This window comes from Podarcis gaigeae (assembly GCF_964106915.1).
Source record: "Podarcis gaigeae genome assembly, chromosome: 4".
NCBI classification, from domain to species: Eukaryota; Metazoa; Chordata; class Lepidosauria; order Squamata; family Lacertidae; genus Podarcis; species Podarcis gaigeae.
The window spans coordinates 108,147,849-108,158,647 of record NC_139677.1 but is presented as its reverse complement, the minus strand read 5'-3'; the positions used below and the strand labels follow the sequence as shown (position 1 = coordinate 108,158,647).

The following is a 10,799-nucleotide window of genomic DNA, read 5'->3' as shown; positions in this document are numbered from 1 at the left end:
ACCCCCAAAAGGATATCTGGGCATTGAGGTAGCCAGGGGGGCAGCTGCCCCCCGAATGAATAACAAATAATAAGAATATGAGGTTCTGCCAAGTGAGAGAGGCTGAGCTGGAGGGACTCGGCTTGGCAAGAGTTAAAGGGAACCGAGCTGCCTTCCTAGAGAGGCCAGGAAGCAAGGGGGGCAGGTCCTCCAGCTCCAAGCCCCCCCAGTCCTTTCCTGCTTTGGTGTCTCTCCTGCAAGGGCTGCCTCGCTCTCCCCTCCTGGGATCTGGTGAGTCTCCTCTCTCTCTCTCTCTCTGGGATCTGGTGGGGTCCCAGGGCTGCAGCAGGGGAGGAGGCCAGGGGGGGACCCCAAGTCAGGGAGGAGAGGGTCAGGGGTGCAAAGACCCCCCCATATGCTCCTGCTACCCAGAGGAGGAAGGAGCCCCGGGGCTGAGAGCCAGAGCTTTTTGCCAGACTCCCCGGGAGGAAGGTCAGGGAAGGATTTTGGATTCCACCTTCTTCTTTAAACAAAGGAGTCCCTAGGACTTTGTGTGACGTCTCTCAGCAAATGGTTTTCCAAAGCTGGACAAGGAGGCGGACTAGACACCCCCCCAAAAAAAAACCATGGGGAGAAAGGAAGGAAAGTCTGGCTGCTGCATTGGGGACCAGTTTCCCCGTGTCTCCCAGGGCAGCTACCCACGGAGGCCACTGCAGCCATCCCCTCGCACCCAGAGCAGGGCATCCCAGGACCACATCCTCTCTCTCCCAAAGGGATTGTTGCTGGCAAAGCAGCCGGAAATGGGCGCTGCTCCTCACTGAGCCTCCAGGGACCTGGGCATCAAGGGCTGTGCGTGTGTGAAGCCACCTAAGAGAATAATAGTAATAAATTACCCACCTAAATTTCAAGGGAGATGTATTTGGCCCCACCCACTTGGCCCTCAGGGGGTTGACTACATACACACCTGGCCCTCAAGAGAAAGAAAAAGGGACCCCACCCCAGGAGTCTGCCTTGAGAGGGGCAGAGAGTCCAAGTGCAAGAAAAGGAGACAGAAGCAGGGGGGAAATGTGCCCTGAAGTGGGGGTGGGGGGAGAGCAACTCATGAGGACCCCCAGGTGAGGCCCCCCTCTAGAGCCAAGCATCCATTTTTCAAATGACTCCCTTGTCAGTCAGTTCTGACTTCATGCATTGACTGGAAGGCAGGAGCAACCAGGCTGATTCATCTCCCAGAAACCCCTTCAGTTGCCTCCACGTTTTGCATTCCTCCTTCTCTTTCTTTTCAAAAAGGTATCTCACGCTTTGGGCTCTGGTGCCGTCCAGACCTGATTCCTGGCAAGACTCATCCATGCTTGTTCAGGGATCTGTTTCTTCTCCTGACCTACAAATTCTGTAACAGAACAATGTATTTGCTTTCTAGGATTTGGTAGAGCTTCTCATTAAGACGGCCAGAACTTGGCAGAAGACCAAAGGCTTCCTTCCGATCTCTCAGAGGCTTCCTGAGAGCACAGATGGATGAGCAAGACCCAGCTGGCCCTGAAGCAGGAAGAGGCCATGCCAACCAAACTGGGAGCAGTGGGGGATTCTGGGAAAACTCTGTGCGGAAAATCCTTGGTGAGGAGGACACCCTCCGCTCAGAGGGGCAGAGCCAGCAGCTCAGGCAGTTCTGCTGCCAGGAGGCCAAAGGACCCCGAGAGGTTTGCAGCCGACTCTACCACCTTGACCGTCAGTGGCTGAAGCCAGAAAGGCACACGAAAGCTGAGATGCTGGACCTGGTGATCTTGGAGCAGTTCCTGGCTGTCCTTCCCCCGGAGATGGAGAGCTGGGTGAGGGACTGTGGAGCGGAGACCAGTTCCCAGGCGGTGGCCCTGGCCGAAGGTTTCCTCCTGAGTCAGGCAGAGGAGAGGAAGCAGTCAGAGAGGAAGCAGGTGAGAGAGACTTTCCTCTGGATACTATCTTGACCAGAGCCAGGGCCTTTTCGGATGTGGCTCCGTCCTGGTGGAACGCTCTCTCACAAGAGACCAGGGCGCTGCAGGATTTGACATCTTTCCTCAGAGCATGCAAGACAGAGCTGTTCCGCCAGGCCTTCAGGGTTCAGGGTTCAGTCTGATTCTTTTCTTTCAGTACAAGAATAAGCAATAAAGAGGCTTCCTAGCCCGCTCACACCTCCTTTATAAGACCACTGGTAACAGTCGTTGGCCCTAGCGAATATTAAAGGTAAAGGTACCCCTGCCCGTTCGGGCCAGTCTGGCCAGACTCTAGGGTTGTGCGCTCATCTCACTCTATAGGCCGGGAGCCAGCGCTGTCCACAGACACCTCCGGGTCACATGGCCAGCGTGACAAGCTGCATCTGGAGAGCCAGCGCAGCACACGGAACGCCGTTTACCTTCCCGCTGGTAAGCGGTCCCTATTTATCTACTTGCACCCGGAGGTGCTTTCGAACTGCTAGGTTGGCAGGCGCTGGGACCGAACGACGGGAGCTCGCCCCGCCGCGGGCATTTGAACCGCCGACCATGCGATCGGCAAGTCCTAGGCGCTGAGGTTTCAACCACTCTCAATTTTACTTGACTTGATCATGGATGGAGGATTTGACCTGGCATGTGTAACAGAGACTTGGTTGGATGAAGCAGATGGGCCTGTTCTTGCCGCTGCTTGTCCACCAGGTTTCTCTTATGCACAGCAACCCAGGTCATGTGGGCGGGGAGGGGGGGTTGCAGTGATTTTTAGGAAGTCATTAGTTTGCAGCAGGCGTCCTATTGGGAAGACCCAGTTTTCCGAGGGCATTTTCTGGAATTTGGGCAATAGAGTGCAGGATTCCTTTTGGTGTACCGACCTCCCCACTGCACCAAGGTTTCCCTGCCCGAGCTGCTTCAGGTCGTGGCAGATGTTCTCCTGGAGACACCTAGTTTGGGTAAAGAAATGTAAAGAAACCGAAGGTACATTCTTTCACCTTTGGTGGACCTGCCCAAGGATTAAGGCTTTCTGGGAGATGATCTATAATGAAATGAGAAAGGTATTTAAATATACCTTCCTGAAGAAACCAGAGGCCTTTCTCCTGGGCATGGTCGGCCAATTGGTGTTAAAGAAGGATAGAACTTTTTTTATGTATGCAACAACAGCAGAAATAATACTCATCGCAAAGTATTGGAAGACACAAGATTTATCCACCCAGGAAGAATAGCAGATGAAGGTGATGGAGTACATGGAACTGGCGGAAATGACTGGCAGAATCCGAGACCAGGGAGAAGAGTCGGTAGAAGAAGATTGGAAGAAATTTAAAGACTATCTACAGAAACACTATAAAATTAAGGAATGTTAGAAGGATGCTGGAATGAAGTTATGTGGTTTTAGCAGTAATGTTACAAAGGGGTATGTAAAAATGGATTGTTAACAGGTGAGAATGTAAAGCTACAATATATTAAGATAAATTATTAAGATAAAAGCAAAAATGGAAAGGATTTGCCGAAATAACTAATTGAACTAGAATACAAAAAAGGGAGGTGTGAGGAGGTCAGGGAAACAAATAAATGAAAGACAAGACATGGAAAGACCGACTTGTTTTTAATTGTTTTTATTTTTCTGTATTTTGTATTTTTTGTTTGTTTTCTTTTTTTCATTTTTGTAACTTTTTTGAAACTTTAATAAATATTATTTTTTTAAAAATAAAGCCATAAACGGCCTCGGTCCAGTATACCTGAAGGAGCATCTCCACCCCCATCGTTCTACCCAGACACTGAGGTCCAGCACTGAGGGCCTTCTGGTGGTTCCCTCACTGCGAGAAGCCAAGTTACAGGGAACCAGGCAGGGGGCCTTCTCGGTGGTGGCGCCCGCCCTGTGGAACGCCCTCCCACCAGATGTCAAAAACAACTACCAGACTTTTAGAAGACATCTGAAGGCAGCCCTGTTTAGGGAAGTTTTTAATGTTTGATGTATCACAGTATTTTAATATTCTTTTGGAAGCCGCCCAGAGTGGCTGGGGAAACCCAGTCAGATGGGCGGGGTATAAATAATAAACTGTTATTATTATTATTATTATTATTATTATTATTATTATTATTATAGCAGTGGACTGCCGTCTGTCCAGATTTTAATTTGCTTTGAACTAATTTTAAGAAGTATTTTAATTAATCAATTGCCTGTTCTTATGTTATTTGTATACTGTGTTAGATTTATGATGTTAGTCGCCAAAAGATTGGCTCCGGCCAGGGAGGGTGGGGTACAAATAAAAAATATTATTATTATTAGGGACTCCAAAGAGGATGGAGCACATCCCATAATGCTCTGCTGATGGCCCATCCTTTTTCTGGGAAGGCATCCATGGAATGAGATCTCACACCATTAAAGTTTTTTACTTTTCCATTATCTTTCTGCTATTTCTTGTCATTCATTTTCTGTTTTGAATCCTTGTTGCTGTTTCAGGAAAAGGATCGTTTTGAGGAAATAGACCTGGATTCCTGTGAGGCAGAGAGGCCTCCGTTGGACACCAGAGAGAGGCCACTGGGTAAGGAGGAAGGCGGTTTTTCTCCATTTGGTCTCATTCTGTTGGTTTCCCATATAATCTCTGGGGTCTTTTCATCAAGTTTTTTTTGGGGGGGGGAGTTGGGAGGAAGGGTCTAGAGGAGGAGAGATGTATTTCTGCATGACTAACATACGAAATGGGCACAAATGTCCAAATGCACTCAGCAGGTAAGGCTTTCTGAAAGGCCCATCTGTGGTTAGAGATGCCCTGTTTCACCTGTGAGAGACATGGGCACTCCTGGCATCCTGCTTACCTGTTTTCTCTTTCAGGAGACAGAATGATGGCGGCAAGACCTTCTGATCCATCTTTTCATGGGGGCAGAAGGGAAGCAGCGGCTGTGGAACCAGATCAGGTCAGGGGAAGCTGCCTTGTGGGGACAGAGGCTGAGGGATGGAGCAATGTCATGGACTGGTTGGGCACAGAGGAATGGTGGGAGGAAGCAGCCGGGGAACCAGGAAGGGAAGACGGCTCAGAGCCGAAGGAGTGGAGGTGGAGGAAGGATGAGCGGTTAGATGGAGAAGAGGGAGAAGCCTGGGAAGAGGAGGTGTCAGAAACTGAAATGGTAACAGGGCTTAGCGGATCAGCTGATAAGCGGCTTAGCGGATCAGCTGATAAGAGGCTTAGCGGCTTGGGGAAAAGGGTGGGAAAGGAAAAAAACCCTGCAGGAACTCGCAAGACATTTTCGTCTTGCGAAGCAAGCCCATAGGAAATTTGTTTTGCGAAGCACCTCCAAAATGGAAAACCCTTTCGTCTAGCAGGTTTTCCGTCTTGCGAGGCATTCGTCTTACGGGGCACCACTGTATAGTTACCAGAGTGAAAACGTAAAGATGTTGCAGGATTCCCCAAAATAGACCAGAGGCAATTGTATTTCACCCAGCAGAGCTTTACTGCTACTGAAGACAAATGAGCATAATGGTCCCAAATCCAAAACATTCAGGATTGGCTCTGTGCATAAGAAATCCAGTTGCAGCAAACTTAACTGAAATTTCCCACAACTTATAATAAGTTTAAACCTCAACACTCAGCATACTATGTACAGAACACCAGAAGGAAGAGAGAGAGAGAGAGAGAGAGAGAGAGAGAGAGAGAGAAACCCAGGCTCCTTCTGACCTCTTCTTATAGTCAGCATGGCCTTGCCAGAAGACATAACAGAACCACTTTAACCCAGCTGTACTCAGGCTGCGAGGCCTGGGTCCTTGTGCCAAAGGCCAAGCACAGAAAGGGTGACCCTAGGTCCCAAAAGATGATTTTCTGTGGGTATGAGCCAGGGACCAAGGGGTGGAGATTTGCCTATCCAACAGGCAATCAGTCCAGGATTCTGCTCAGCAGCAGTGCTGAGTTCTGTGAGTAGAATGGATGGACACGCATACATGGGAACCCTGATGTTCTTTCAGAGAGTCTGCTTGACTCTGCTGATGAGGAAGAGGTAGAGGTTGAACCTGCTGCTGAGGCACAGAGTCCTGACCCAGAGCAGGTAGAGGGAAGAACTTCTAAAGCTGTGAAGCTTGAACAGAGAAGTACTCCTTCCTCACCCACAGGTTCAGCTGAGAAGTCTAAATCCAGCAGTAAGTCAAAGGGGGAGCTCTCGGAGGCCAAGGATGTTCTAGCTGGTCCTAGTGGGTCTGAGGGGGTACCTGAAACTGGGTTGAGACGTTCAGCTCGCACAACGAAAGGTAAACCTCCTGACAGGTTTGCAGTCACAAGTGTGTGGGTTGGCATGGCACAGTGTGAACCCGAGAGTTTTGAGGATGTTCAGAAACTGCCTCAGGAAGAAGCCAGGAAATGGCATGAGGCAATGCAGAAGGAGATGAGCTCAATGGAGTCTCTAGGTGTGTTCTCCCTCACAACGTTGCCAGTGGGCAAACAGGCCGTGAGCAGGCGCTGGGTTTACCGTCTTAAACCCACAGCAGCAGGGGAACCACAGTACAAGGCTAGGCTAGCAGCCAGAGGGTTCATGCAGGAAAAGAGGCTGCATTATACTGAGGTATATGCTCCTACTTCCAGATGTGAATTTCTGCACATGCTCTTAGCCATTGCTGCACAAAGAGGTTTTCAGGTGCATCACTTTGATGTGGATGTGGCCTATTTGAACTCAGACCTCCAGGAGGATCTGTACATGCTTCCTCCTCCAGCGTTTGAGGGCAATGAGCCGAATCCTGTATGGAAGTTTCACAAGTCCATTTATGGCTTAAAGCAATCGGCCAGAAATTGAAACTTGTACCTGGATGAAGCCTTAGAGAAGCTAGGTTTCAGGAAGAGTCTTGCTGACAGCTGCCTGTACCTTAAAGGGTCAGGAGTCCCAGGAAATGGTGTTGATCTTTGTTGATGACATCATTCACATCTCAGGGGCAAACAAACAGGTGCAGAAGTTTGCCAAAGAGCTTGAAAAACTGTTTCAGCTCAAGAACCTGGGTGCAGTAAGGATCTACTTAGGTGTTCAGATAGACAGGACTGAAGATGGAAGCTTCTTGCTCAGTCAGAAAGGCAAGATTGAGCAGTTGCTTGAGAAGTTCAGAATGTCTGATTGTGCAGGGGTTAGGGCACCCATGGAGACAAGCTGTGTGAAAGACAGTTGGCTAGCAGAAGGCGTTGAGTTTGAGAATGCTGAGCTCTTCCAGTCAGCTCTGGGTAGTCTGTTGGATCTGTCCCAATGGAGCAGGACGGACATTGCTTTTGCTACCAATCTGCTCAGTAGGGAAGCATCAAAGCCCAGTGTAAATGCCTGGCATGGTATCAAGCGGGTGCTGCGTTACCTGCAGGATACCAAGGACTTCAGTCTCAAGCTGTCAGCTGCAGGTGGGACGGTGCTTACTTGCAGGGCAGATAGCGACGGGGCCAATCTGCATGACAGGAAGTCCATATCTGGGATATCTGGGAATTGTGCAGGGAACTGGAGTTCTATAGATGCCTGGTGCAAGAGATCTATGGGGATTGTTGCCTGCCCATCACGGTTTGGGAAGACAATGAACCCTGTCTGAAGTTGGCAGAATCTGGGCAGTTGAAGGCCAGAACCAAACATCTAGACATACGTTTCCAGAATGTGTGTCAAAGTGTCAATCCTATTGAAACAACACAGCAATTAAGAGGAAGGAAAGAACAGAGCATTGTGTAGCAGATCATATTTCTGCTGTCTCAGAAGAGGACATTTCCCTTTTCTTTTAGGGTCCAGTGTGCTTTGAAGATGTCGCTGTTTGTTTCATGGATGAGGAGTGGGCGTTGCTGGATCCTGACCAGAGAGCTCTGCATAAGGACGTCATGGAGGAGAATCGTGGGATCGTGGCCTCTCTTGGTAAGTCTCCCTGTGGGATCGTCCTATCTGCCTGGAAATTCAAAAAATACCTCTATGTGACAAACCTCATACATTTCCACAGAGCTCAGCAGCGCCCCCTCCAACAACTGGGAACCTAACACCCCAACAATAAACATTGAACAGCAAATTCCAGTTTTTTCTGTGAACCATCTTCCTCCAGTTCTGCCTTTTTATACCACGATTCGGCTGGTCTGAACTGCCCAGGCATCTGAAATGTCAGCTTCAGTGTTGGTATCTGAAGAAGTGTGCATGGACACGAAAGCTAATACTAATAACAAACTCAGTTGGTCTCTAAGGTGCTACTGGAAGGAATTTTTTTTATTTAGCTTCAGTGGTGCTGTTTTTGTTTTTGGTGCTGTCAGTCTTGGGTTGAACAGAGAGACGACTGACAGTGGAGATGGAGGGGATGCCATGACTGGGCCAAACAAAATCCATCCCAGAGAAGAGCCAGGCTTATTGAATCTCAGGTAGTAGTAATAATAATAATAATAATATTTTTTTATTTATACCCCGCCCTCCCCAGCCAAGGCCGGGCTCAGAGCGGCTTACAAGCAATAATAAAAACAAGATGAATGATTACAACTTAAAAACAAAAATAAAATACAACATTAAAATAATGGAACATTAAAATATTAAAATATAGCCTCATTGCAGGAGAAGGAAAAGAAAGAAAGAGGAGGGGGAAAAAGAGAGAGAGAGAGGGAGGGAGGGAATCAAATTGGCTCCAAGCCAAAGGCCAGGCGGAACAACTCTGTCTTACAGGCCCTGCGGAAAGAAATCAGATCCTGCAGGGCCCTGGTCTTATGAGGCAGAGCGTTCCACCAGGCCGGAGCCAGAGTTGAAAAGGCCCTGGCTCTGGTTGAAGCCAATCTAACTTCTTTAGGGCCTGGGACCACTAGGGTGTTGCTATTTATGGACCTTGAGGCTCTCCATGGGGCATACCAGGAGAGGCGGTCCCGTAGGTACGAGGGTCCTAGGCCGTGAAGGGCTTGAAAGGTCAAAAGCAGCACCTTAAATCTGACCCTGTACTCCACCGGGAGCCAGTGCAGCTTGAAAAGCACTGGGTGAATATGCTCCCATGGCAGGGACCCCGTGAGGAGCCTCGCTGCAGCATTCTGTACCCGCTGGAGTTTCTGGGACAGCTTCAAGGGCAGCCCCGCATAGAGCGAATTACAGTAGTCAAGCCTGGAGATGACCGTCGCATGGATCACTGTGGCCAGGTCGGGGCGGGAAAGGTATTAGCACTGATAATAATAATAATAATAATAATAATAATAATAATAATAATAATTTTATTTTTACTCTGCTCACCTGGCTGGGATGCCCCAGCTGCTCTGGGCAGCTTCCAACACTTATATTAACCAGAAACATTAATCATAACAATCTGTCCCCATTTAAAAAGTAACTTTAAAATGAACAACTTACACTAGTGGACAAAATTGTGGAAACCTTTTGGAGAAAGTGTATTTCAGAGCTTTGATACCTCATGACACCACTTTTTGGGGAGTAATAGCATAAAATTATATATCAATGGAAAAATAATTTAATGAAGAACGTAATGATTTTCTTCTGTCATGCAGGCACAGTCTCTCCATTCTTCGATCATCACTTGCTGTTGTGCACCTTTTCCTGCCTTTACCAGTCTGATTTTGGAGTGACTGAGTCTCTTATACCTCTTCAAAAATATAGACCAGCTTTGGTTAAGTTTTCCCCAATCTATCTTCTAATTTCTTCATACCTGTAGCCTTGTTCACTTAATAGTACGATTTTACATCTCTTTCTGAGTAACTACCAACCAAATTGATAGCAATCACATAATACACTGACAAAAGTCAAGCTAAGCAAGTTGTGCTTCCCTTTTCTGGTTATATGTCTATAACCTTTGATAGAATACAGATAATTGAACAAACTTTGTTGCACTACATTCTTGATTAAATTATATTTCCATTGCTATATAATATTATGGTATTACAGTCATACCTCGGTGTAATGGTTCTAGGGGTTGCTGGTGCGTAAATCGGTGCCACGCTTGTCTAGGTTACCTGGGTCAACCCTTTCTGTCCGGGCAGTCACTCATCCGTGGCTGTCTCAATCGCTGGCAGAATCCGTCAGTGGGCGTTTCTTGAACTTCTTCCAGCAAAGAAGCTCCTTGACGCCTAGTCTCTGCCTACTCTCCCTGCACAGAAGCCTTCTGCGCAGGGAGGGTGTGGGCAGCGGAGGACCCGTGCTCTCCCCGCTGGTCTCCGACGAGGAGTCATGGAGCCACCTCGCTGATTCCCCCATCTGCCCCCCTTCTCCACTGGTGCTACACTGATTTCCTTCCCCAGAAGATGGGCTGCCTCTCTCCCTCCTGGGACGCTCTCCGGAATCCCTCCAGAGCCCTCCCTCTCCCTCTGGCTCCGATGGCAGTTTCCTGACACTCGGGTTACATTCGCTTAAGGTTGCGTGTTTTTGTGTTGCGCACATGGATCATGTTTGCAACCCGAACATCTACTGTACTCCAAAAGAAGTGGTGTTAGGAGCCATCAAACATCTGAAATGCACTTTTTTCTAAAAGGCTTTCACAATTTTACCACTACAGTATATCAAAGAAAGCAACATTCAACAACCCATCAGAATCTAATAAGAAATATGTTGGTTAATGACAAAACACAAAGGTAATGAACACACACGGAACTCCCTTCAGTTTTTCTTCATTTGTTCCTGAGGCTCTAATCCCTTTTTGTCTCCATTGCAGATTGTGATGAATTGCAGATCGAGAACAAGGCTGAACAAGACAAAATCCCCAGAGAGGAGAAGCCACGTAAGAATTTGGAGTATGGAGAGAGCTGCAGTCAGAGCTCCCATTCCACTTCCCAACAAAGAATTCTCATAGGAAAGAAACCCTATCAGTGCATGGAATGTGGGAAGAGCTTCAGTTGGAGCTCCCATCTCACTTACCATCAGAGAATTCATAGAGGGGAGAAACCCTATCAGTGTGGGGAATGTGGAAAG

At 48.1% G+C, this 10,799-nt stretch overlaps 1 protein-coding gene across 2 annotated transcripts in view; it reads left to right on the top strand.

The window, feature by feature from the left end:
* The first annotated feature begins 742 nt into the window (after window positions 1-742).
* Window positions 743-10,799, top strand: part of LOC310843443 (uncharacterized protein) — a 51,184-nt gene continuing 41,127 nt past the window's right edge. The window contains exons 1-4 of one of the 2 annotated variants that reach the window (XM_083736847.1): window positions 743-1,904; window positions 4,396-4,477; window positions 4,765-4,847; window positions 7,658-7,784. In XM_083736847.1, coding sequence (XP_083592973.1) covers window positions 1,488-1,904; window positions 4,396-4,477; window positions 4,765-4,847; window positions 7,658-7,784 — 709 coding nt within the window. In that variant the 5' untranslated portion in view covers window positions 743-1,487. The remainder of the gene's footprint in view (window positions 1,905-4,395; window positions 4,478-4,764; window positions 4,848-7,657; window positions 7,785-10,799) is intronic. The other variant, XM_083736846.1, reaches the window with a different exon arrangement.